General features: G+C 38.9%; 3 protein-coding genes across 4 annotated transcripts; all 3 read right to left on the reverse strand.

Moving 5' to 3' along the window:
• Positions 1-102: 102 nt before the first annotated feature.
• Positions 103-10834, reverse strand: uhrf1 (ubiquitin-like with PHD and ring finger domains 1). The gene is made up of 17 exons (XM_088425608.1): positions 10728-10834; positions 8305-8467; positions 7947-8213; positions 7256-7404; positions 5780-5995; positions 5526-5641; positions 5221-5407; positions 5026-5149; positions 4245-4352; positions 3364-3468; positions 3104-3210; positions 2858-3020; positions 2650-2787; positions 2377-2476; positions 1791-1939; positions 1481-1579; positions 103-1403 (listed from the first exon to the last, which is right to left on the reverse strand). Exons 2-17 carry the CDS (start codon positions 8455-8457, stop codon positions 1257-1259), a joined length of 2328 nt encoding a protein of 775 aa, XP_088281734.1. The 5' UTR covers positions 8458-8467; positions 10728-10834; the 3' UTR covers positions 103-1256.
• Positions 10835-11440: 606 nt separating this feature from the next.
• Positions 11441-21179, reverse strand: kcnn1b (potassium intermediate/small conductance calcium-activated channel, subfamily N, member 1b). Of its 2 annotated transcripts, none has more exons than XM_088426555.1 (10): positions 21071-21179; positions 18885-19985; positions 17581-18000; positions 17410-17505; positions 16156-16574; positions 15905-16046; positions 14596-14706; positions 14127-14254; positions 13842-13911; positions 11441-13354 (listed from the first exon to the last, which is right to left on the reverse strand). In XM_088426555.1, exons 2-10 carry the CDS (start codon positions 19968-19970, stop codon positions 13070-13072), a joined length of 2757 nt encoding a protein of 918 aa, XP_088282681.1. In that variant the 5' UTR covers positions 19971-19985; positions 21071-21179; the 3' UTR covers positions 11441-13069. The 2 variants fall into 2 exon arrangements, 1 of the variants encoding a protein (XP_088282681.1); XR_015867060.1 differs by having other exon boundaries at positions 13211-13354; positions 14123-14254.
• Positions 21180-22114: 935 nt separating this feature from the next.
• On the reverse strand, positions 22115-25381 carry ccdc124 (coiled-coil domain containing 124). Its single transcript, XM_088424805.1, has 5 exons — positions 25256-25381; positions 24645-24822; positions 24350-24539; positions 24139-24244; positions 22115-23215 (listed from the first exon to the last, which is right to left on the reverse strand). The coding sequence occupies exons 2-5, from the start codon at positions 24801-24803 to the stop codon at positions 23011-23013; spliced, it is 660 nt and encodes a 219-aa protein (XP_088280931.1). The 5' UTR covers positions 24804-24822; positions 25256-25381; the 3' UTR covers positions 22115-23010.
• Positions 25382-25689: the final 308 nt, after the last annotated feature.

Here is a 25689-nt window from a genome sequence, read left to right on the forward strand (position 1 = left end):
TAATTTCGCCAGGCACGTAGTCAGTCGTTACGAACAGATCTAAATGAAGTTCACCACAACAAAGAAATGTTCTTTTATCTTCCATTTCAAAGCCAAACAACACATGTTTTGTTATTTTATTTAATAGCAATGTAACGAGAAATTCGCAACATGTACAAACAGTTCTACAACCCCATCAAAACTAAATTATACAATTTCAAAAAATATTCATTTGCCATTCTGCAAATGTTTTTTAGCCTAAACAACACAGGCCAGGTGGTGAATATTCAAACTGCTGCAATTCATGGCAAATTAACATAGAGGCCAAGCAAGTAACAGGAATAACATAAATTGATTCAAGATCCTATTGACGGGAACTGTGTGAAATTTTTCCCCATTTCTTCAGTGATTATTGTATTTAGATTTAAACGTTAAACGGACACAAATGACTGAATAACAATACATTACAAATGTGAAGAGCAAAAAGATAAATGAGACTAGATTAACAACGCAGCTACATGGATTTACGCAAAACCCTCTTTGCATTTTTATTTGGAATGAATTCCAAAGATGTCATTTTATCTGGGGGGAAAAAAACAATGTTAACAGGAAAACAGCTGGTCTATTGGGACTTTGTTTCTTAAAGCAAGGTAACTAAAACGTACACATTATTAAAAACAAACAAACAAACAAACAAAAAACAAGTAAACTAACACAACCAAGCAGGACCCTCTATTCTGGCCACAACAGAAGCTTAGCTCCTCAATACTCCCTGCTTGAGTGTGGAGTGGGACAGGCTATATAGCAAAACGTCAAATAATGTAACGTAAAAGATATGCCTGATAGTGTAATGTGACACAGCAACGTTAACATCACAATTATAAATCTAGCTTTGTTATATGTGAAACAAAACAAACAAGACATTTGGGGGATAGCTTACACTGCCCTGACCATATCAGCAGCAATCAAATGAGAACATTTAAGAAAAAAATGTTTGACACTTATTTCTCCGTAGGTATTCGTAAATAGACCAAACACTGTAAAATCAAATTAATGGTATAACGGCATTGGGGGAAAACAAAAACAAAATAAAATCATTACCACCACATTATTGAAGAAACAATCATGGAAGACAGGAGCACTGAAGTCCATAACAATGGTAAATTCATCATTCATAAAAATATATTAAGAGAAACGAATTCTTTATCGTTTCTAAATGAAAATTGCCCTTGAACTTTGCATTGTTTCTACCATGGCTGAGTTGGAGGAGCGCTTAATCATCGGCCATTGCTGTAACCTGGGAAAAACTGATTAAGGATCTCTTGCAGAGACTTGTTGACAGTCATGGAGTAGTTTTTGCCCAAGTCATGTCGGCAGGCCGGGCAGGTGTACACTTCTGCCCTGAAGGAACGCTGAAGGCATTCCTAAGTAATGAAAATAAATGTATTATCAAGTCAAGAGGTAGAACTTTTCGATCTTTTTATTTCCTCCCCCTTTTTACCTTGCAGACATTATGTTGGCACTCTGTGGTGATGGGCCGATAGACTACTTCTTGGCAGCAAATGCAGAGGAAAACCTCTTCAACTTTGTTCAAAAATTTCTGCGGGACCAAAATATTAGATGTGTGAGAACATAAAACTTTTTTTATTTTAACTTCTCTTCTTTATTTTTGCCTTCTCACTTTCCTCCAGTCACAGAAAAACATTAACCACCACAACTCCTGACCAATCTCTCAAAATACAGCACTACTGTATCTTGTTGCCTTAATGACAATGGACAAGGGTTTTCCTCGAACATGCTGCAATACTTACCGGGCCAAGCGACAGCGACTCCATGGCTTCATCCCACACTTTCTTGTTTTGCTTGTCACCTTTGATGAGTGCCTTCTGCTCCCCTGACAACTTGTAAACTTCCACTTTAACTTTCTTGGGAGTCTTGGCTGGTGAACTCTTGGTTGATTCTGTCAAAATAAAAAAGGTGAAGTCTTAATCGTAATTGAACCTGCTATGAGAGCACTGGAAATCTCTCTGAATTCATTAAGGTAAGAATAATACAAAACTGATAAGATTTTTTCCTCCGGGCTACTTATTAGTTCAATATAGTTTGTTCGACTTAATGTCTGACTGTGAAATAGACCTTTGGGATGTTAACTTTGCATAACAATTACATTTTCGAAAAATAATCAACAAATATGCATGTATAATGATGAATTACTTCTGTTGACCGTGTATATTTGGTATCAGGACACCATGGTATCAGGACTTGTCAAAAAATGAAAAGCTCTTTTATCTATAGTCCAGGTGTACTTTACAGGAAGCAATAATGTAGCATCATTCTGATGAATTTAATGTTTCAAAATATTTATTGAAGCACCCAAATGGAGAATTATCATCTTACCAATGCTCTGAGACGCTCTCTTTCTCTTTGCCTTGCTCGGAGTCTCCTCCTCTTCCACTTCATTTTTGTTCTCTTTCTCTTTCTGATAACCTGCAGGATACTGTGACAAGATGAACTGGATTCAACATTGGAGTAAGGAGGACAGCAGTGTCATCTTGAAAATGTTCTCAATACAAAATACTGTATTTGGTGAAACCCTTTATTTAATCACACAATGTGCAATATAGGCAATATGTTTGAAACTGACGGAATAACCTGTGTGGGGATCATTACCTGCATGACAAGACCAAGTTTCTTGATGCGTTCCTTGCCATCTCTGGTCCAGGGTGCTGGCTCATCATCATCTCGCTTCAGGAGGTAGCGCCAAACCAAGAAGCCAGATTTGCCTTTGGCGGGCCAGTACTTCACTATCTATAAGTCAAGATATATCAATACAATACAAGACACTAGATGCAAGAAGTGTTATAAATTTAAATATTACTTTGTATATCCCATCATATCGGTTTCCTTCCTCAGGGCAATATTTACTGTGCTTGCGACCCTTCCAGCTGCGAACAACTCTAACTGGCTTGCCATCTTTCCAGTTCTTTGCCTGGGCACCATTCTTGTCATTGACAGGAACATTGCAGTTGAGAGCAAGTGCACTGGAGAGTTCCAGCGCAAATAACAACTTTAGAAATGTGGCTGATTAAGACTTTGCTTAAGATATTGCATACAACAAACTCACCGGTTCATGTGTGTCAGTGTCTGATCACATGATTGCTCAGCAGTCCTTTTGTTCCCAGACAGATCTCTACCTCCAGAACCAGTGTAAGTAAACTCATTCCCATCATCCTACAAGACAATACAAATAGTTAGTCCCCACAAATCAACATTATCTTGGAAAAATTAAAGTGAAAACATTATTAGGCTAGATTTAAAGTACCAAGATTACATTGTATTGATTTTTTTTCTAGGTATCACATCTGTCAATGGAAATAAACATACCACATCATCCTCATAGCCTCCTGCCAAGACCAGAGAGTAGGCACCATCATTGTTTCTGCCATGGATCCCAGCTACGTGTGGCCTGTGGACACCAGACTCACTGACCTGGAACCAACAAGATAGTAGACTGAACACCTTGGAAAGGCCAATCTAGGCAGACTGCTGGAATCAGGATAGATCTCTGACACAGATACAGTGGACCCCCAGGTTACGGCATCCCTGGCTTACGTTTTTTTCACGTTACGAAGTGAAATACTAAGTTTTTTCCCCTCTGGCATTTTTCCTGCTTTACGGCATCAACAACACTTAAAAAAATTCAAACATGGCGGTCAGTGTGCGTGCACATGACTGTGAGTCACACCACGCTCATTCGTCATTACTTGCGTCTCTGCGCACGTCACTAAAATACTGGTCTGCTATTAGTTGGTGGCAGGCGGCACTAAGATGCTGGTCTGCTATTGGTTGGCGTCGCGGCATCACCAAGATGCTGGTCTGTGTCGCTAAAATGCTGATATGCTAAAAGGAGAAGTAAAAAGATGACTGATACGAAGAAGTCTTGGCTAGGCTACTCTCGCTAGGGATTATGGCAGCAAGTAGCTCAAGTCAACGTCACTCAAAAGGTAAATGAAAGTTAAATTTTCCTTTATATGTTTTATTTATGCTATTTAATTGTGCATATATATATATATATATATATAAGTAGCACTTACTATACTATTTTGTTAACAATTTTTATGTTTTTAGCTGGGGTTTTATACCCATTCGCTAATTACCATAGGTTTCTATTGTCCGCCATATGATGATTTCGCCTTACGATCCCAACTCCAGAACAAATTGATTCCGTATGGCGGGGGTCCACTGTACAGGCTGGGTGGACTAACCTGCACTCTGAACTTCCACAATGAGCCAACAGGAACACCAGGGATTGGGCCATAGTGGTTTGATGGGACAATTGTACACTGCTTAGTTCGACCAACACAGGCCATTCCCTAAGGAGAGGATAGTCAAAAAAAGTGTCAAAACAAACCTTCTACCTTGCTAATGCATATTAATTGTCTAAAAGAGGGTTTGAACAACTAAAACTCAAGAGAGCTGATTTAAACATCCATGATGATGATCTTGGTGCCCCTTCTGGCCACTGTTGATATTCCATTTTGTAGTGAGGAAGGACAACGTGGCTTCAATTGAAAGCAGTCACTGTCGGTGACGCACACGTTCTGTCTTTCTGTGAAATCTGGCCCACGAGTGTGTGGAAGTTGTACTATCTTTGTAAGAATGTGGTAATTTATGAGGATATGCCCCAAATTAGTTTGGTTGTTGATCCAAACACTTGTGACTGTGGATAACATGCTAGTTCTTATCTTCACCATGTTATATAGTGCTGCCTTACATGCCTTTCGCTCAATAGCATTTGTGTCAGGTATTTCCTTTGGGTATCTGTCAGCATATGCAAAGGTATTGCATTGATAAGTACTCATTAGCATCTAATTCACACTTTGTATTAAAATAAATGGCATTTGTAATTCAGTTACATAATTGATTTAATCGAGGTAATTTGTGCACATTTTTATACTTTTTGAGGCGACAGCAGGTTTCATTTTTGCTGTCACTATCAAATGTTTTGGATACAATTAGAAATGCAGATTGACATCTAGGACTGACCTTGCCCCAGTCCCTCTGGCTTGAGGAGCTGGCAGAAGCCATTTTAGATTTCTTCTTACTCTCCTTAAGTTTCTCTCCAGCACGCACAACCTCATTGGAGTCATTGCGGCAATTTGGGCAATACCTGTCTCAAGTCAACCAGAAAATGTTACAAACAGATGCAGATTCAATGACGAAATATAAGATCATACTGACCAGTCTTCATCCTCTGGGATGGTGGTGAGTGGTGGGTTCAGGCAGTATGTGTGATAGGCCAGGTCACATTCGTCACAAAGAAGCTGTTTGTCAGGATCCTGTTTGATACCGCAAATGTTACAGTTACACCAGCGGCAGTTTTTATCGGGGTCATCCTTGCAACGTTTGCACTCAGGTCCATTTGATCCTGGAAAACACAAAATGAATTGTTAAGTGCATCTTTAATCCTTAAAAGGCAGTATTTTGTCACGAGGCAATTAATTAATGAGATAGATTCTTCAAATTAATCCAAAAGTGATTCTCACTTTTCAGTGGACTCTCAGACCCAGCTGACATTCCACTTTGAGAACCAGGCTCCTCGATTTTGTAAATTTCAGTCACAAACATAATCCGGCAGTCATTGAGAGAGTCCCCTGCCTCTCTGCAAAAGCAACAAGCAAGTTTAAAAATGTATCTTAAAAAATGTATTTGTAACAAAGCAGCTCGACAAGTAAACAATTTAAAGATTAGCAACAAAGCTTGAGATTGCAATAAAACCAAACTGCAGCATTGCACTTACCCTAAAAGAATTTTTGCATAAATCTCTCGCACGGTCCGTGTCTCCCTTTTCCTCTGGATCTCAGCGTCATACCAGTATCCACGCTCTGTGGGATCATCTGGGTTATAGTTGAGCATAACGACCATACCAGGCTCCAACTGGTGCCACTGGTACACAGTCCGGGCCCTCGGACGAACATCCTTAGCCAGAAGAGGGATCACACCATTCTCTGGATAACTTTGATGGAAAAATTAAGACTGTCAAACAAATAGTTCATCAACACTCTCAGAATTCTCGATCAGAATATAACTTATTTACACAAGGTGGTCTTTCAGGGAGAGGGACATGGGGTTTATTGGAAGATGCAGAACACAGTGATACCTCTACTTACGAAATTATTTGGTTCCGTGTGTTAATAACATGAATCTTTCATAAGTAGGGCCGCTTTTCTTATGTAAATAGCCAAATCTGTCCCAAGCCCCTCAAAAGGATCCTAAAACCGTTAAATATTATTGTTAAATTATAAAAATGCTGCAAAACGGTCAAAAATACATATTGGAATTACAATAGTGCATAATAATCAAAATATATCAAGTCAAGAATAATAAACCCTAAACCTTTAAATGAATAATATTATAGCTGTTAACAAGATGAATGCAGTTAACTTGATTAACTTGAGATGACATCTTGGTAATGAGTACAGAGAGAGACACCTTTTTAGGAGGTTTAATTTGTACATTTACATTTCCGGTGATCCAGGAATTATTTACTAGTCCACGGGACCAATAATATTTATTTTCTGGATTACTTTGCACATGTAAGTTTAGTTAAAGGGACAGTGTGTAAGATTTAGGCTGTTTTTCATTAAAAAGGAATAAATTAAATGATTATACATTTCAAAAACGTGCAAATAAATGTGTTCTTAACGATCAACAGTAAGTTTTAAATATAATCTTAGGTCTAGTTATTATTAAATCATACTACATTGAGGGTGGCACTTCTCCAAAGGTGGCCATGCTTGTAATAACTACGGACAATTGTAAATGCAGCACCTCCTACTGTCCATAAAAAATTAAAAAAAAAAAAAAAAAAAAACGGTCTAAATCTTACAAACTGTCCCTTTAAGTTTAGGTTGGGGTTTTTGTATGTGAAGTGCTTCCTGTGTGGTGTCATTACTAAAGTGCTAACGACTTGCTTATATTGTGAAAACCTGATGTGACAGCCCAAAGTGGTATGTGTTTTTGTAAATATAGGCATTTTGTCACCTGAATTTTTCGTAAGTAGAGGTACCAACTGTATAATATGACATAAGATATCAAATGTGGCCATAATCTAGTGCAGTAGCATCAAATGAGAAAGGCGAAAATTTGTTTAACTGCTATATACGTAAATAATTATTGGACAGGAAAAAGGGTTCCCTGTGTTTATATATTATCCATCTCAAGTAGAGTTGCATTCAAGCAGTTAGACATGACAGTCCATAATGTTTGAACCTACTCGTCATATTTCACATGGTATAATATCTCCTCCTCTTCATGCACAGCCACATCCACTTTGGGAGTCTTGAGGCTCCTGGTGACTTTCACAATTTGGGCCTCAAACCACGCCCCCATATGCAAGTCCCGTGCGTCCACCATTTCATTGACCTAAGGAAAAAAAAAAAAAAGAAAAAATAATAAATGAAAATGTAAAGTCTCAACCAAGAGATCCAGACCGAGGAGCTGTTGGCATTATGGATAGGTTAAAAAAATAATTTTGTTGCGGTTTGAGGCTGGGCTACACACCCACACACACAATATATATAAATCTTATGTGTGCAAACCTCAAAATGAAAAGTCAGAGGAAACAAGAATTAATATTCCAGTACTCAAGCTCTAAATAACTATATCACTACATAGATACACTTTGAAACATGCGGTATAGGCCACTCTTCCTGGGTGACATGCCACTTATGGTTGATTACTTTCCGCCGGTTCATTTAAGTGAATAGAATTTTCGCTGCAGAGTGCAGATACTTGTTAAATTTGCCTATTCTTTAGTTCAAAGTTTGCTGTTCTCTGTTTTAACACTGTTCTAGCCAGAGAGCCGAGAAAATGGTAGCCTTAATGTAAAATCAGTAAATCTGTGTAAGCAGTATGTTGCAAGTGAAACTACAAATATAATTGTAATGTAAGGTTTTAAATCCTACCTTGTAAAACCCAAATCCAGGTTCCATGGCATCTGGGGGACTTGCTTGGGAAGAGGTACCAGCAGTCTGAACTTCCACCTCACCATGAGTGGAACTCTTGTCGGACTCACTTTGGGTTGAGCCGCAGCCAGAATCAGAGTCAGAAAGCTCTGCTTCTTTTTCCTTGTTTTTAGTAACTTCAATACTGGGCGTGTTCTGTCTAATAAGCAACTGCACTATGTCGTTAAGGCCCACGTTATAGTCAAATATTGTGTGTCCGTCCTCCATCTAATGAAAATAATTCAGGACATTGTAATACTGTGGTCAAAACAGATAATCCAGTCAAAACTTGCTTAGCTCAAACGTGATTCCGCCTTACCTGTTTGCCACGGTAGAAGAGCCTCTGCCTTTCTGGCTCCACCTTAAAAAGCTCTGAAATCTTCAGACGTAGCTCGTCCACCTTGGTAAGTTTGGACAGAGAATCGACCCTGTGGGTCTCTTTTCCATCCATTGTGCGCACTTGAATCCACATTGCAACTGCCCTACATAGAGATTGACAACAGACTTGCTCAAAACTGATATCCCATTTATCCCACAACACTGATTGAAATAATAAAATAAGAAAGATATATAATTAGCAATCATAACAAATACCACTTGTTACAAGCTACATACAGTGTGTGGCAAGACTACTAGACAGTCAGTTTGATTTCGCTATCTAAAAAAAAGTGTCATATTTATGAGTGAAACTAGAGACATTAAATGTCAAAGTTTTTGTTTGTCTGTTTGCAAACAATGTTTGATTTCAACAACACGTGTTTACTATAACTGCAAAATGTACTAGTAATCAGTACTTTGCAAGCACTTGTAATCTTACACTGTCTTCAGAAAAAAAGTTATATCAGTGCATCACAAAAACAAGCATGTGCCTTCAGGGCAGTAACGTGTTAAGCTAACCACTGTTGCTGTTGATGGAAAATTAGAAAATTAGAAACTAAGCCAGCTAAAAATCTTCTCGACAAACAAGTGATGAGTCGAGTTTTGGATAAGTACTATTGAGCCTCTGTGAGGAAAAATTCCCCTAAGTACCTTTGGTAATTAAAAGCATCTGCCTGCTTATATGGACTGCTTATATGAATAACATGGCAGCAATAAGAATTGTAAAGATTTCAAATGTTTTATTTAACAGCATTAAAGGTTTTTTTTTTAACAAATATTTCCTTCAAGAAGAAAGAATTTCACCTACATGTACATGCATACATATTTAAGTGTGTTGAAGTAAGTTTAAATGTATTTGAATTTAAAGCATGCTGGAGGGATAAAACTATTTTAAAGTTTTTGATTGCGCATTTTTACATCATAGCTGATCAATTAAAGGGTGTGCATTTGACAAATATCCCCGCCATCAATAAGTTATTTAAAACAGTTTGACAGTTTTAATATTTCTATCACAACTGTTGGAAGTGCAATGGGCAACATTTGATAAACTGAAGTCTAGGCGATGACTGTATTGACAGGATGATTGATAAAACAACTTAATTGATGATTAAATTTAAGGTATATCGGCCTTTCCTTAAAATGTGTCAGCCATTAAAACTTTCTACAGTATTGTGCTCTGAGCTAACGACCAATCACAGCTCACCTGTTTTGTGAGTTTTACAAGCAGACCCGTTAATGTCTGTTACCGCTGAGCGATTCGAATGTAATTTTCTGTCATAGCAGATGAAAAAATTGCAGCTGCCTAAAATCGATAAAACAGGTGATTTTTGCTGCTTAATTCCTACTACACAATGCAATTTTAATCAAAACGGTGCTCGGATGAGTGGGGGCACGCAATACATACTCTTGTAAAGGAATGTTCTGACTTCCTCTTTAAAGATTTCTCTCAAATCGAAAATAGATTTGATTCTGGATAAGGAGCCACTCGTTAAAAGGACAATGTACAATGCAATACATTGATGCTATGAAAAAAATGGGCCGTCACTGGCGAAATTTACAAAGGGAGGAACCTCATTTAAATACAGTGCGGGAAACTGCTGAGGCCACGCCCATTTCTTTTAAAAGCAAGTATATCCGGACGCGAGGGAGCGCTGGCAAACAATGTGGCGTCGCCCAGACAATGAAACGTACTTAAATATTACGTCCCGAGCTGAGGCCAACAACTTTTCATAACAATAAAGTGAATAACGCTGAATGTACGAGCCCCCGGCGGTGTAAAAAGCCTCGCGGGGTGTTCGGCGTGCACTTTGGCATCCACTCCTGCGTGGTTCGCGACACCCAAAAGCAGAGGACGTCAATTCGGGAAACTAGTAACAAAGGAATCGCTCAATCTCACGACCAAGAATGCATTTCACTTCGACGTGCAATTTTTAGAAGCGTTCAAATGCACACATAAGTGACCTTTTCGGGGAAAGGAACGTGCACCTATTTGTTTCGCTTTCGGGACAAGCGTACATGTGGTGAAGCCAGCAGATTAGGGCGCTCTTCTACTCAGTAGTTCGGGTAATCGAGCATCACAAGAAAGCAACTCGCGACAGCATGACGAGACTTTACCCCATAACAAAGTCATCGGCAAAAAGTTTAACGGCTGTTTTTCTTAGCCATAAACTTTACCTTTCGTTCCACGACGAGGGGAAAAAAGCCACCGCAAGCGAGTGTAAATTATCTTGTTCCACATCGGCCCGCCGAGGTAAATCATTGCGATAAGATTGCAAATGAAGCTAGCCCCAATAAGCCTCGGTACTCGCTTCAAACATCAAGAACAAACCGAAAAGTGGTGATGGACATGGAACGAGTGCATACCTGTTTGTGCGTCCACGTGAAAAACGGAGAAAATTGTGAACCTGTTGTTTTAGCCCTGTAACTTCTCAGCAGCTCCAACAAGCCTATAACTTATGCTTGTTGGTTTCCTTTCAATGAGTAATTCTTCAAGACTTTAATATCCCGCCTGATTTTCCAGTTATGTTTCGCTATTGGTAGCTGTGTCATACTCTCTCCTTTTCATTGGCTAATAGCAATGTCAATCTCTTGAGTAAATGGCGCTCAGTTTCAGCGCGCGAAACGACATTCTCGTGGGCGCAGCTCACCCCCGTGCACCTATCGCGAGACTATGTGGTGCCCTCAATTTGTTCCAATGGCAGATGGTGTACGACCAGTCTGGTTGTGGTAAACAACGTAATGGCGATTGTTGTGTTACATTCCAAGGCCTCATAAAAAACAAAAAAAAAAAAAACGTCTTTTGAAGTTCCGAATCACAGCTTGTGGTGCCTCGAACAGTTGAACTTAAAGCAAAGAATTTGCAAATTCTTAATTGTCAGCAATAGGTGCCATTTCTTCAACACAATTTAGGTAAAGTGGTTGGATACCTGAAACGATTTAATTTCTGATTTCATCTTTTTGTACATCAGTAAATTACGCGAGGTGCAAGAGTAAAACAAAATCACATAATCAACTAGAATATCCATCATCCTTCACGTTATAACCTTGAAAGTGTACAGGCTTTATATTTGGTGCAGCCCTTTTCCAGGTTTCATACATTCAAAACATGTACAAAAAGAAGAATATTTTTAGATCAATAGTAATCAATCGAAATTTTCTTCAAAATAACCTTGTAAAAAGTTGAAAACCAATGTTTTCGACTATAAGTTAACTTTTTTCAGTTCTGACAATGAGGTGTGTAAAAAGGAAGTGAAAAAATTGTTTACCTAACTTGGAATCATTTTTATTCGAACATTTTCTATTTATCCCTCTTTTTTCCCCCGGCATTTGTTCACTTTGAGGTGCTTACTGAATGAATGTTTGGAGCACATTTTCAGATGTTACTCATCAAAATGAATGATTACAGTTTCTGAAGCCCTTCTTTTTTTTGTTGTATTCAAGTCCACTGGAACACTGCATCCATTTCTTCCATGGAAAACCCCTATAAAATACTCCCACAAATGTAGGCTGTTAAAGGCAAATACGATTTGTCAATCTTGACACGCAAAACAACAAAAGTTTCTTACACAGTGGTTCTTAAATGGGGGTACCCCAGGGGGTACTTGAAGGAACTTCAGGGGGTACAAAAGATTTTAAATAAAACAAACAAACATGCAAAAATCCTTCACAGATAATTATTGAATTAACTGTTTCAGGAGAATATAAGTTCATAAAACACATTTTATGTTCAGTAGGTTATTTAATTTCATTATTGTAAAAACTCAGTCTCCCCCATACTAAAATGGTTTGGCACAAATTTATGTGCCAACTCTGTCTAATCAATTATTTTAGTCAACACATTTCTACAAGGATCACAAAAGAGGGCACTTAAAGTTGAAAATTTTTCTGTTGACAAATATTAACTTATATATATATTTTTTAAAACAGGTCTAACATTTTCTGTTGATTATTTCTTTGGGGACATATATTTCTTAATAATTAAGTTAATCATTTATTTTTGTTAAGAAATCTCTTCTGTAACCCCAAAACAGGACACTCTATGTTTTATATTTTTCTGTGAACAAATCTTTATTTATAATGATTTCTTTTGACACTTTATATTGATTATTTTGGGGGAAACATGTATTAAGAATTCATTTATTTCTTTAACAGATTTCCTCTATGATCCAAGACACTTTATGTTGATTATTTTTTTGTTGACCTACGTATACAAATGAAGTTTGAAAGGTTCTAAAGTTTAATATAGCAGACACTGATGGCATGTTTTAAGTCTTTTTTTTTTTTAACCCAAAAATGCTTTGCACTGATTAAGGGGTACTTGGCAGAAAACATTTTTCACAGGGGGTCCATCACTGAAAAAAGGTTGGGAACCACTGTTCTAAAAAAATTCAATCAACGTTATCAAAACTAGTCAACTCCTGGCTGAGTCTTTGCATCAAAATGATGCAGATTGTTCTTGTGTTCACAAAGAAATGTATAAAAATCTTATTTATGTCGCCCACTGTAAAACACAGTGGCAAACTGAAGTACAAAGCCCATGTTCAGATTTATGGTACAAAAAGAATCAGTGCTCATAAACATTTGTTGTTTTGACAGGTTCTGAATGTGAACTTGATGGCAAGATTGCAACTCAAAGATGTGAGCATGACTAGCTTGTTGTAAAGTTATCTAAATTAAGTCCTTCTGCTGCAGTCGGATGAGCCCATTCACCCGTACGGTGTTTGTGATGAGGTGGGGCCTTGACAGAGGGGCCTGGCAGAAACAGAGCAGCACTCAGAGCTCAGGGAGGACGACAGGCAGTGGACACGGCAGACCAAGTCATCTAAAAAATCTTTTTGTATCTTTGTTATTGCTTGAGAGAGCATGTCGGGCAACGAGTGCATGTTGAGAAGCATCAAGTCCAGTTTGTCCTCAAGGGCCACAATCCTCCTGTCCAGTTCCTCACTCCGATGCTGCAAGTCCGACACCAGATCGTACATCATGTTCTGAGTCTGGAGAGCATGGAAAAGTATGTGGAAAACTTAATCTTACACTGACCACACAAGCAAATTTACAGCAGCTTTAAAAGTGAACGTAGAAAATTACATTTTTATTATACGCATACAAATACTTGAATTGCAATTGCAGTAATAAATAAAAAGTAAATTATCCAAAGGTGGCTTAGCGCACCCGACATTCGCAGTTTGGACGCAGAGGGTAAAACACAACATAAAAGCAAAAATGGAAGAGTCGCACTGAGTTTTTGATATCATGCTTGCTCGATAGAGGGCCACCCTCTCAAAAACTTTATTTTAGCAAGACGATAAATAAGGCAATAAGCAATATGATCCTTGATTTATTTTGACCCAAGTACTATAAATCCCAGGTGTGTTACTGAGACACCTGGGCAGTGCTTCAAATAATAAAAAAAACTAATAATAAAAAACATGTTTGCTTTAAATGTTTTTAGAAACTAAAATATATTGTTGATGCGAGTACCTTTGCAAGATCAGCAATGGTGTTGGCCTGGTCAGTTAGTTTCCTTTGCTCCATTTTAACTTTTCGCAGTCTTGAATATGAGAAAAAAAAAAACATAGATTCAATTTATTTTTGTCATGTTTGAGACATACTGTTATAATGTATATTTTGTGAAGACTTGCACATATAATTCCAGACCTAGACTTAAATTTGGTGAAATCAAAGTTGAAATAAACTCATTGGCGCTACTCCCGATTTACCGATTGTAGTTCATGTATATGTTGCATGAACTGAAAGTTTACCCACTGATGGATAGCTTGCAGGAATTTACGCTGATGGTGGCGTACTCTCGCACGATCAACTTTCTTCACCAGCTTGGTGTGTTTATAAATCAACCATGTCTCTCTCAACACATTGGCTGCGGTGTTCTTCACCTGAGGGCAAAACAGGATTAAAATTCATTATTTTCATGGTCTTTATAGTGACACTGTGTAAGATTTGACAGTTTTTCATTATGGACAGCCGGAGAAGCAGCATTTACCATTGTCTGTAGCTGTACCAGACATGGCAGCCTTCGGAGGTTATAATTTAATGATATCTAGAGCTATGATTATATTTAAAACGTACTGTTGCTCGTTAAGAACACATTCATTTACACGTTTTTGAAATTTCTAATGATTTAATTTCTTTCTAATTAAAAAAAAAAAAACGGTCTAAATCTTACACAGTGTCCCTGTAAGTGATCATTTGCATTGTGAGGTAAAACACAACAGACCTTTTTATAGAGCTGAGTATCCATCATAAAGTTATGGACGTGCTTCTCAGCTCTGGTGAGCTCTGACTTCCTTGCAACCACAGCGACCACCAATGCTGTACAGCCTGCTCCCTGAGAAACAGGAGAAGTGGGTAATTAATGTGAATGGGACTCACTGTTAACAGTAGGAATGATTTTGTGTATACATTTTTTCTATTTGACTGAAGGGAAAGTAAATGATCAATTGTTCTTTTCTTTTAAATATACTGTATATAGGTTTGAACAAGTCTGAAACTTCTGAAGGTCTTCAATCATTTTAATTATTGCTGCTTGGAGTCGTTATGGCACACTGTATTTATCTTGTATAAACAGTTTAATGCATCGTCCTATGTTATATTGTATTTATTTATTTATATATATATATATATATATATATATATATATATATATATATATTGTCTGCGTGTAATCTTTCTTATCTGGCATGTCAATTGTTTTATCCCTAATGCCGTTGCCAATGCAATTTCCCCACTGTGGGACAAATAAAGGATTCTCTTACTCTTAGTTACTCTTACATTACTCTACATGGATTGAGCTAAACTTTCCATATGTTTATCATTGTTATTTTGACGCGACCAGGATGAACTGAGTACAACAGTCTGCAAAATGTGTGTGTGTGTGTGTGTGTGTGTGTGGGGGGGGGGGGGGGGGGGGTGCAACCCAAGTTGACTGTGTTCATTCCTGCAATGGTGCAAACACCCGTTTCTATCTGTGTGTGCAAAAATACCAGTCGAAAAAATATTCCACTCATTTACAAATAGGCCGCCGCCCTTTGCGCCAGACTTGTACCTAAATAGGGCCTATATTTTCAGGAGGGGCAAAATGCATTGAAACAAACCCTACTTAAAGATATTAAAAAAAAAAGCATCAGAAAGCATATCAGAAGTGTATCTGGCTTCCCATGTAAAATTCCCATTAAAAACACCCCTAAAATATCACACATCTCTCATATAATCAATATAATGCAATGTAAGTCTTGTATCATACTGGGAAAAAAGAAGACTTGGTTTTATTATGGGATGGCTCTGCTAGATAGGCTGTCCAAAATCAGCACGCTACAATTAAATCTCAAAACTATAAAGGCATTCTGGAGAACAATGTCTGCCATTTGTCAGCTTGGCCCCAGTTGCAGCTCATGGAAATTCCATTTTTTTTTTATTATTATTTTAGTAAATTATTTTAGTAAGTGATCATTTCAGTGGGTTTTCTGTCTTTAATTTAAGGGTCACAACAATTTGTGCTTCTGGCGAATGATCATCATGCATCCTACCATGATGCCTGTCAACAGGCACACTCCTTTTCCACAATAAGTGTGAGGCACCATGTCACCATAGCCAATGGACAAGAAGGTGATAGAGATCAGCCACATCGCTCCGAGAAAGGTGCTGGTCACCTCCTGCGCATCATGATACCTTTTGGAATGTACAGTGATTCCACATAAGTAAAGCATTGAATTTAGTACCATGTACAGTACAATACTGCAGTGAAGTAAAGTAGCAAATTGAGGTTCACTCTTGATACCTCTCACAGATGCGCACAGTCCACGCCGCGATGATCCAACAGGATACGCTGAACACGAGCAGAACAGTGCCAGGGCAGATGGTCATCAAAGTCTTCATGACAAAACGTGTGTCAAAGCTGATCTTGTTTAGCGCCCCAATGCTGCGAGAAGAGGCATCGGTGAAGAGCTTGCTGTGGAGTAGCATGACTCGGCCAATCAGGTAGAGGCGCAGAAACATGGGCACGGACAGGATAATGTCGACATCAGCGTCCGCCACCAATGTGGTGTAGTTGAATGCCACTCGAGTATTCCAACTGAACACATATTGACCCGGGATGGGATGGATGGCACACACGAGGAGCTCTACCACAATGACAAGAACTCGCTCAAAGGTCATGGCGATCCTCCAGTCATCTGCACCATTGTCCACCATGAAGAGCTAAAGCAAAGAGGTGACAGTTTTACTCCAAGGTCCCAGGGTCAATCTGAATTAAGTAACAAAATCTGTCTCAGGGAGTGGCCATTTTGCCACTTGCAAACCCCCTGTTCTGTTAAGACAAGCTTATAAAAGCTGAGGAAACACGTCAGAGCAATATGTACACAGCCGTAGTTACTATCAGGGGGTGGCGACATGACTTGGCCTTGTTGACAGCTGGTCCTTCCTTCCGTTGTCCCACCTGCCATTTCTTTGGCCATAGTCTGACAAATCTGAGTCAGTCTTGCAATTTTCCTGAGTCAATACTGACAAAAGGTGCTTCATTCCCTCAGTGTTTACTGAAAACTGTGAGGCTGACGCAGACTTGTTACATTATTTTCCAGAGTCATGTGACCTTGAAAAATTTTGAGACAGATTCAGATCCGTCAGCCTATGAGTACAAAAATGACACAGAATGGGAGAAAATTGACAGCATGATCTGCAATCAAGGACACTCACTGTACCACCTCTCCACCTCCTGACGGCAAGTATGACTGTTAATATGTTGTCTCAACAAATAGATTTCCCTAGCTACTGTATGCAAGCTTGCTTAACCAACCAACGAATTGGATGCAGTTTTTCTTGATAAAGCACATATATGTTTTCTTCAGCGCTATACGTACACTTCAATTCTTATTTCAAAACCACAATGTTAACCAGAATGTTGTGTTTAGACTAATGTGGATCCCTAGAACACATTATTGTACAGTAAACATTTTTTTGATTTAATGCCTATTTTATGATCTACTGAAAAAAAATCACAGATACACTTGCAATATGTGTGCATGCATCTATTTACCTGGATTTCCCTCACATGGTACATGAGAATAAGACCAAGTAAGATAGCAGTAGAAACGCTGATGAGACCTTTTAGTACATATGAATATATGGACTCCTGTAAAAGAGGGCAACTGAATTAACACAAAGAGTGTAGTCTAAATGCAGGTATTTGTTCTGACTTTCCAAATACCTTGCTGTAAAATCCTCTAGACAGCTCAGTCTCGATCACCATGACAACAATGCCAAACATCCCACAGACCAAAGAGTAGTCACTCAGCTGTTTACGTTTCCCAAAAAGAGCTCTGCGCTGACCCAGTCTGAAGCTGATGTCCTTCTTCTGCGGTACGCTACCTTCCTCTCTGGTGCTGTTGTCACCATTGGCCTTACTCGAATCCTCTCTGATGACTTTGGAGAAAGCATCCTCCAGAAGGGTGCTGTGAAGAAGCTGCTGGCCTGACTGGAATTCATTCAAAGTGGTTCTCACATTTTCATGACTGGCCAGTGAGCCCATAGCATCGCCATTGCCAAGGATGCCACTTCCTCTGACTTCAGAAGGACTGACCCGTTTTGCAGGCGAGGGTTTGCATCCACTGAAATGCTTTGTGTTGGTCTGCCAAAGAAAGGACAGTTAGCAGAGAACAACGCTTTAACACTGAGTGCATTTAAATTATGTATGTAAAGTAATGTTACTACTGCTTCCTCGGGAAAGCAGATTTTGGTAGAGGATTTTTCCTTTAATATGACTCTTGCTGAAATACAGAGAAGCAAAACTTCCAAAGTAGAGAAAAATAAACTCTCAATAGAAATAAAGTAGGAGTACCCACCATGTGCAAACGCATGGCAGACATGACAAGAAACAGCTGACATTTGGTTGGCAAGCTTCGGTTATTTCTATGCCAGTCATTAAACAATCTTTCATGTTTATCACACTTTCCATTGCTCTTACACATCTCTTACATTAGCTCACAGAAAATTGAATGAAAGCATCTTTCAAGAACCTTTCGGCTGCACTCCATTTGATTTTGGACCTTTAAAATATCAGCCTATTCAGTATATACAGGACATTGCAATGCATTTTGAATAGCATTAATAGGCCAACCAATATCTTTTTTAGAATTTTCATAAAGATACTATTTTTTGTATGAAAGGCGAGCTCAGAGACCACATTTGATTTTCTTTTGTTTTAAAGTACAGCCAGTATAATATACCGTAATATATATAATAGTGATCACTAGAACCACAATTATATATATAAAAAAAATGTTGGTTGGATGGAACACATTTCTTTATACTTTATTGAAATTTACAGTGGGTTTTGAAAATGAACAGCGGTCTAAATATTACAGATTGTCATTTTAAAGTATGGAGTATAACAAAATACTGTATGGTTCTTCGCCTGAAAAGCTTTGCATCTGGTTCAAATGTAAAAGCACCACAGGTAGCTCAAAACCACAAAAACATTGAGGGTTCACGCGATAGAAGATAATGGTATACCTGATTATATGTTGTTCTTGTTGCCTCCTGCGCAAAGTCTTCATGGTCAAGTGAGCGATACTGGCTGGTGGGAGAATGCACACTGTGGTTAGTGGCTGGTGTAGACGACCTTTTGACACGGACTGTCCTGCTCTTATGGTTTGATGAGAGGTGATGACAGGTAAGGATGATGGGGGCATCTTCATGGGACTTCCAGGTTTCACCACCACTGACAGAATAACGTGCGTGTTGCTTTTGACGATCTTGAAACATCTCCCTCCGGTTGAGCTTCCCACTCACGGCAGGCTGAGAATGTTGGATCAATTTTCTGTTTCTCGCGGGACATTCATTTGGGCACAGAGGGATGTTGAAGTTGGAATTGGCATCTTTGAAATAATGAGATTCTTGTTGAGGAAGTGTCTTCTGTGCTTGTTGGTTTCTGGAGTGAGACATGAAACTACCATGTGAATATTTGTTTGCAGGTAGTAAAAGATCCCGTTGATTTGTGTCAAGTGGAAAAACTTGGCAATCATCAGAAATTTGGGTGCTGGGAGAGAAAAAGTGTGAGTGGCTTGAGGATGAAAGGTTTATTTTGTGCAAAAGACAACTTTGAAGAGACGAGTGATTTGACTGAGGTTGAAAGATGGACGCTTCTGGATGTTGCTGCTGTGGACCTGGACAGGAACAAGCACACGTGGCATTGTTGTTTGGATTTCCCATACCCGTGCCTGATATCTGGGCTGAGGAGGAATCGCCTCCTTCCTCGCTAACCTGGCCACAAAGAAGCAGCCAGTCCTGACTCCTCAGCTGAGATAAAGTCATATTGTCAGCGACATTTGACATTTGAGAGGAGAACTTGGTGGATGGAATGACCCCATTGGAGGTTTCGTGAGCCACTGAAGGAACACAACAGAGATTTGTCTCCTGCGCCGGTGAAGTCACCTCCATGAGTGTCCCTGAGAGTTGTTCATGCATCTCCTCGGGATTTTTGCTCGGGTGCGACTGACCACTGGACGTGCAATCCTCACGGTCATCATCACGGAACACTTGGCCTGTTGTGTCTAGGCGTCGGGTAGCATTGGTGGGTTTGACCAGAATCAACCTCATCGTGTCTCTGCAAAGCTAACACAATAACATAGTTCATTTAAAAGAAAAAAAAATCTATCACAGTATGCAAACGATGCACAATGCATTACTGTATACAGTATTTACCTATCTTTTGCTCTTGATATAATTGATGCGACAGCATCAAATCGAACTGAAGATATAGAGATACTGTATGCATGTATATTTCCATTGGAGCGAAGCACAACCATGATATTTGTTTACAAAAATATACTGTATGCATAGATTAGTGGTATGAACCATATATCATAATACTGTATATGTATCTTAAGGTTGCATCTCTTCAATAAATGACTTTTTACAACGTACCGGTACTTTACATGAGCGCACTGAACCAATGTTTGGTGCATACATTTTTCTCAATTGGGGGAAAAGAACGAACAAACAAAAACAAAAAAAAGATAGTGTTGATGCCACATGATGCACAGATGTGAGGTGCACTCGAATGCATCAGAACATTTTAAAATTAGGCAGAGTTTATGTAATGATTTATTTATTTACTTAGTAATGTATTACTGTAATACTACTGTAATAATAATTTTAAATTCTGACCAGGACATTATGTATTATGTTTCTGGTCTTAACACATATCAAAAAAACAGTGACCTGTTATCTTCTCCCATAGGATTCATATGCAGTTGATAAAAGTCGGTCTTGACAGAGGGACTGTTTCATTTACAATTCCATTCTATTCCAATTTGTATATGACATCTTTGACATCACTCTGTTCTGTTTGTATGACAACTAAAACATGCCTGGAATTCTGTACCACTTTTCCTCACTCGCCGGGTCATAAGCCGGGTGTTTCCTAGTGCATGAACAAACAATTATTTGCACACACATCTAGACAACTTAAGAGTTCTCACTTCCTCTACGATGCATGATTTGGAGAGAGGAGTGGAAACTGCTGTAGCCAGACAGCAAACACCAAGCAGAAAGACTGGAGGTTGGATTTAAACCCATGACCTCAAGTTTGTGAAGTCAATGAGCTATCCCGTTGCTTATCACACACATACTGTACAAACACTTGATACAAATCAGCTTGCAAATAAATTGAAGTAGCAATCTAAAGTAAATCTTACCGTCTTTGTTATTCTTCTGCAGAGTAGCGGAGGGTTCCTGCGTAGAAACACTCCAGAACCAAAGTGTTAAGAAGAGGCGAGGGAGGGAGCGCTTCCTCTTATGCGCACACTTGATCATGGCACTTTGGAGATGGTCTCCTTTGAAAGTAATGATTAGAATTCAGCGTGAAGAAAAGAAAAGAGGCAGCTGGCCTGGTAAAGGGTTGCCATGCAAATGCATGGGAGTGGGCGGGAGCGGCAACAGGTTAAGATGCAAACAACAGCGTGCATCAGACTGGACAGACTGTTAAAGAGTAAGATCACAAGTCCAAGCTCAAAGACATCAGCGTTTCCACTGATCAGCAGAACCACCTTGCTTTCAAAGCAAAGCGGCAAATAAAAGCTCGGTTGCGCTCGTCACTAATGCTTCTGCATTCAAAGGCCTTTGCCAGATTGTCTTATCTACCCCGACACAAGCGTAAGGCTGGACAAAAGTGTCCCCTTATTAAATCAGCTTGTGAATGCATCAGATGTGTGAGGGCGAGGCCGTGTCGTAATGAGCAAATGTTACAACAAAAGCAGCTATTTGCACCCTGTGATTCTGTAAACCCCAAATTGCTCATCTTTTCATTTTGTTGGGCTTCTACGACATGCGGCATGAATTTCTTTGCACAAAAATTTATATTTTAACTCATATCAGACCCGAGAGCATATCTCAACTGTTTTCCAATAATACATTCATTTCGGCATGCTCATTGAACAACTTTAATGCCATGTTCTTTTTGAGAACCACAACGGAACACAAATACGCCTTAAAATTAAACTGTGTTCATTCATTTGTCAGTCACTTGGCATGAGGCAAACCTACAAAGCATACAATTCTGCTGCCTCAGCAGCTCTGGGTGTGAATGTTGCAGTTATTGAAAACAAAAAAGAAATCCTGTGACGACACTAACCTACATATATTTCTTTCAATGTTTGCTTAATTGTCTTTTTTACAGCTTTCATTTAATGAGGAAACAATTAAATGTTTAGTAAACAAGAAATTCATACAACAGAATTAGCTCAGATGTCAACATCCACTTTAATCTTGGGGAAAAAGAGAAATTAAAATCACAGCAAACTAATGGCCACAGTCTGGTGGAGAAGATGAGCTCATAGGAACAATGAATTCAGCCACTCAAACACAAAGGGTAAACAACAAAACCCAATGACTGAACTTATGAAAAACCTGCCGGTGGTAACGGATCTTTTTTTTTTTTTAAATTAACAATCACACACTAACAAGATTAACATGTGTCCTCACCTTTACACCAAGTGAAGAGATGCTCTGCTTATCATCATATGTGTCACTTTGTTAGTGGGAAAGCTTGTGAAATCCAACTGCTTTCTCTGTGTTAAAACAATGTCATGGGAAAGTCTTTTCATATCGGCCCTAAGCAGATATAGTGGCCAGATGATTTCTGCTTGTCCAAGCACCTTCCACACTGCCCATTAAAGTCAACTATTTCTCACATTTGATCCCAAATAGGGGTATTGTATTTGACCCACAAAGATTCCACTTTGACATTGGAAAATTGTGTCATAGCGGGCAGTCGGGACAAGAGTATCACGACCGAGACCCTTAGTTGAATTGCTTATTTAAAAGCACTTTTTGACAAACGTGGGCGTTGCTTCACATCTATTTATTTGTATGTGGGAAGCTGCATCAATTTTTAGGAATGTTCCGCTAAGGGTGTGTTGTGAATTGCAGGCACTGGCGAATAAATGCCTGCTCTGCCTTTTATATATGATGTGGCCATTTTATGGAAAGGTAACATGAAAAGAGCTAAAGTATGAGGGTGACCGACACTCAATTTTGAATGAATGACGATAGTTTTGCGCTAAAAGTTTCCAAGGTGCATTAGACAGTTTCCAATGGAAGTAGAGCGCTTAAGGGGAAAGCGGTATAGTCTCAGCCTTCACTTTGCGTTGTAAGTGGCAAACTTTTGATTGAGAGGGTTCTCAGGAGACTTCATCCACTCCTTCTTCAGCAGCTGCTTCAGCTGAGACAATCTCATGTTGGGGTTTTCCATCTTCAAGCGAGGCATGTTGGCCTCCTCGTATGAAGTGAAAGCGGCTTTCATCCGGCGCTCCGGATGGCGGTCCAGGTCTTCCGGCGTAATGCTGAAACGGGAGTGTTGGTAACATAAAACATGCTGGCATTTTGTTTGGAAAGGTGAGAAAAATTAATCCAAGACCATTTCGAAAAGGTGCTCATGGTACCGTGCCACATAATTATAATTGTGGTTTGGTTCCGATAAGAACACAAACAGGCTTTTATCTACTTTGACTGACCAAACACATCTTCTGTGTTGCATGCATAATCAAGGCAACAATTTCAGACACTTAAAAAAATATTAATCACTTATTTGGAGTTCCATTCTACTTTTGCGAATGTTAGGAGTTAAAAGTAAAACATGAAACACTGAATTGTAACAGTCACGTCATATATTGCAATTTCAGCAATAAACTGGGCAGGTCACTCCATCAGACCTAAACCCAAGAGAGCAAGTATTTTAAATCCTTTGGAAGACAAGAAAAGGCAAAATCCCTCAAAACGACTAAAAGGGGGTGCAATAAAAGAACTGGAAAATCCTTTTAAATGAAGGCTGCAATAGTCTGATGAATTCTCAAGCTTGATGTAGTTAATGCAAATAAGAGTTATACCACCAAATATTAAATGTTACGGTATTTATTTTAAGTTAATTGTACCTGCACTTCCATCAGTCTTACACGAGATTAAATTATCAGCGCATCAGTAAGCCCGGTTTGATGTTTTTAGTGCAACAATACTTCCTCTTCATATATTTGCTCCTGCTGCAAACGAATAATAAGAGGAGAGCACTGTCAAAATTTTTTATGTGAGAGACAAATTTTGGATGACTTTGACTTTGGAAAATAATTAATGATGGTTAATTAAAAAAAAAATAACATGGGGAAAGGGAAAGTTTTACAAACTAATTAACTGTTATGAATTGAAGGTATTAAGGACCCACCAAGGATGTTTCCATTAATTATTTGATTGTGTGTTTTAAAAGAATTGTTACCTGAGCACAGCAATGGCATCTTCTATTGTTCTAGCTTCCACTGTTCCTTCCTCTTGAATAATTCTGTTTAAATTTTCCTCCAGTGGAATCTCAAGATGGCTCTTGCCTGTGTATTAAACATGGGATCCGTTATTTCATACAGCATTAACAAATTTAAAAAAAAGGAAGAATGTTGTCTGTACATCAACTTGCAAATCATATTCGAGTTTACCTTTTGGCTTGAGCATCTGAGGCTGCGGCACATTCTGAATAGCCTCCTCAATTTGAGCTCGTGTCACCTTTCCACCACCTCCACCCTCCTTCTGGGTTTTTCCTTTTATCTTTGCATTCTCCTCATCTAGGAGTCGCTGGGATTCTTTTTTCCTTTCCAAAAGCTCAATCCTCTTCTTCTCCTTGTCATCCTGCAATAACAGAAAATAATGTTGCACGACTTGCATGGTTGTTTTTCTTCTTCGCCAGAACAATTAAAAACTAGCTATTGAAGTGTGGATGGGGTGAGTGCCTACCTTTCTCTGCTCTTTTTTCAGTACATGTTTGTCAGTTTCCTGCCACAGGGCATCATCCTCCTCCTGCTTCTTGCGTGCATCGGCAACTGCCTTGGCCTCAGCCTTGCGGGCTCTGGCTGTGGCTGCCTTGGAGTTCTCACCCTGGAACTTCTTCGGCATCCCAGCAGCCGAGATTCAGCTTGACATTGATAGAGACCACGTTGTCATTGGCACACAAAAAAAAAGACCTCAATATAGATTGTTAAGTGAACAACTATGATGTACAATTGTTCATTAATTTACTCAATGACTATACGAAATCCCTATTTTTTTGGAAGTGGTGCATGTAACACGTCAAAACGTAAAAAAGGTAGTTAGAGTGCGGCAAAACAATATCGGGCCATTTGTTCTCAAAATTTAAACCAGTATACGAACACAAAGACCACAATGCTGTCCTACGCTTTGGGTTTGTTTCAAACGAGGACAGCAGTTGTTTTTATCAGTCAATACGGCGTTTCTGCTAGTGCTAGCGCATGTTAACTAAATAAACATCTCACGCTTTTTCACGGAAATATAGCAAAGACAACAGTGACTACTATAACAAAAACAATTTAAGATTTAGTGTATCATACCAGTATCAGACGAAATTCAGGTCGCACCTACACCACAAACAAAATGTTTTCGCAGAGGCATCTGCCATATCCAGTCGACGCACTTTGATGACGCTATCGGAGTCAACGGCGTCTATTTTCAAAATGAGAAGATCGCGTAGTGAAATTTTTGTAGTTTGCTGCTTGCCGTGCTTGCGAATCAAACTGCAGAAACCAAAATGTTAATTTTTTTCTTACATTTTTTTTATTCAGATTCCAACACTTGACAATAACGACTTAACTGTAAAGTCAGAATTGAGTGCGAATTCTGGCTAGTCAGCGTTCTGAATTCAAAGTAAGAATTTTAATTGTATTTTCGGATTCTGACTTATTAGCAGGATCACGTTAAAAAAAACATATTTATCAAACTGAAAATTCTGACTTTAAAATGAGAATTCAGAAAATGAAAGTCAGAC

The sequence above is a fragment of the Hippichthys cyanospilos genome, chromosome 10 (genome assembly GCF_059441005.1).
Source record: "Hippichthys cyanospilos isolate Australia breed blue-spotted pipefish chromosome 10, RoL_Hcya_1.0, whole genome shotgun sequence".
Taxonomy (NCBI): Eukaryota; Metazoa; Chordata; class Actinopteri; order Syngnathiformes; family Syngnathidae; genus Hippichthys; species Hippichthys cyanospilos.